Below are 1,548 nucleotides of genomic sequence, written 5' to 3' on the forward strand. Positions count from 1 at the left end.
TGTGTACGTTAGGTTTATTACCTGGCGTGTCTCAGTGTGTACGTTAGGTTTATTACCTGGCGTGTCTCAGTGTGTACGCTGAGGGAATGACCCACAGACCGAGGTCGACAGCGAACCAGGCGTTCTTGTCGTCGTTGGTGTGGCAGTTGAGGGCGGAGCTATCCCGACTCAGGATGTCCTCCAGCCGCCCGTAGGGGAGGTTACGCCCCTCTGATGATGTCACCACCACCAGGCCATAGGCAGCGGGATTTACCCACTCGTAGGCGGTCCTGAATGGAACAAAAATCAATAACAAGGCGTCTATTAAGACAAAAACTCAACCTAAGACCAGTTGTGATGAAGATCCAAAATTTTGATCTAAATCTACCTTGGATGATAAGCCGAATCTGTAAATTAACTTTTTCTACCTAAAAAAACTACGGCCTTTCCTTATTTCCTGTGATGAACATGTTTTCCTGACTCAGAACATTATTCTGGATATGACACTTATGTTGTTTCCATAGTGGATTTTAAACATGAATTATAACCTAATGGCAAAAAACACACTTCCATTTTTTATTGTTTTCTAGTAGAGACCGATTGCATAGTCTGTCCACTAGAGGACGCTCTACAACGTCCACGTTAGTGATGGTGTTGCATAGTCTGTCCACTAGAGGACGCTCTACAACGTCCATGTTAGTGATGGCGTTGCATAGTCTGTCCACCAGAGGACGCTCTACAACGTCCCTGTTAGTGATGGCGTTACATAGTCTGTCCACTAGAGGACGCTCTACAACGTCCCTGTTAGTGATGGCGTTGCATAGTCTGTCCACCAGAGGACGCTCTACAACGTCCCTGTTAGTGATGGTGTTGCATAGTCTGTCCACTAGAGGACGCTCTACAACGTCCCCGTTAGTGATGGTGTTGCATAGTCTGTCCACCAGAGGACGCTCTACAACGTCCCCGTTAGTGATGGTGTTGCATAGTCTGTCCACCAGAGGACACTCTACAACGTCCTGATTATTTTTTCTTACTGTGTTTTTGTTTAAGTTTCATAGCTTTTATTTTTAAATACATATCGGCCGATATATCGACATATTGGATTTATAAATAACCAAGTATTCGTATCGGTTGGTGCTCTACTTTAAGTAAAAAAACGTAAATATAGTTGGAAGTAAATTCGGACTTGTCTTACTTGGCGTTGGTGCCGACCCAGTAGATGATCCCGTTCTCGTCGAAGTCGTGCTGGTGTCTGAACGTGAAGGTCTGTCCTTCCCTCAGCTTCCTCACGAACACAAAGGACGAGCGCTCAAAGTCGTACCACTGCTTCGCCACCTGGAGGAAGACAGCCGCAGGTTCAAGTCCCGACTTCAGTACAACGACAACTTATAGTGAAGCTACAGGTTTTGGTTTGGGCTATTACAACTGTACAGTAAGTACTTTTAGATACTACTACAACTGTATAGTCAGTACTTTTAGCTACTAGTACAACTGTATAGTCAGTACTTTTAGCTACTATTTCTACTGTACAGTCAGTACTTTTAGCTACTATTTCTACTGTACACTCAG

The 1,548-nt window shown here is 44.5% G+C and overlaps 1 protein-coding gene across 1 annotated transcript; it reads right to left on the reverse strand.

Moving 5' to 3' along the window:
• Positions 1–30: 30 nt before the first annotated feature.
• Positions 31–1,347, reverse strand: LOC117940409 (E3 ubiquitin-protein ligase HECTD1-like; the record flags this gene model as incomplete). Its single annotated transcript, XM_034865714.1, has 2 exons — positions 31–269; positions 1,175–1,347. Coding segments are annotated over 2 exons (390 nt in total), but the record flags the coding sequence as incomplete, so codon positions are not given.
• Between the last annotated feature and the right edge of the window lie 201 nt (positions 1,348–1,548).

The sequence above is a fragment of the Etheostoma cragini genome, unplaced genomic scaffold (genome assembly GCF_013103735.1).
Source record: "Etheostoma cragini isolate CJK2018 unplaced genomic scaffold, CSU_Ecrag_1.0 ScbMSFa_2437, whole genome shotgun sequence".
Lineage (NCBI taxonomy): Eukaryota > Metazoa > Chordata > Actinopteri > Perciformes > Percidae > Etheostoma > Etheostoma cragini.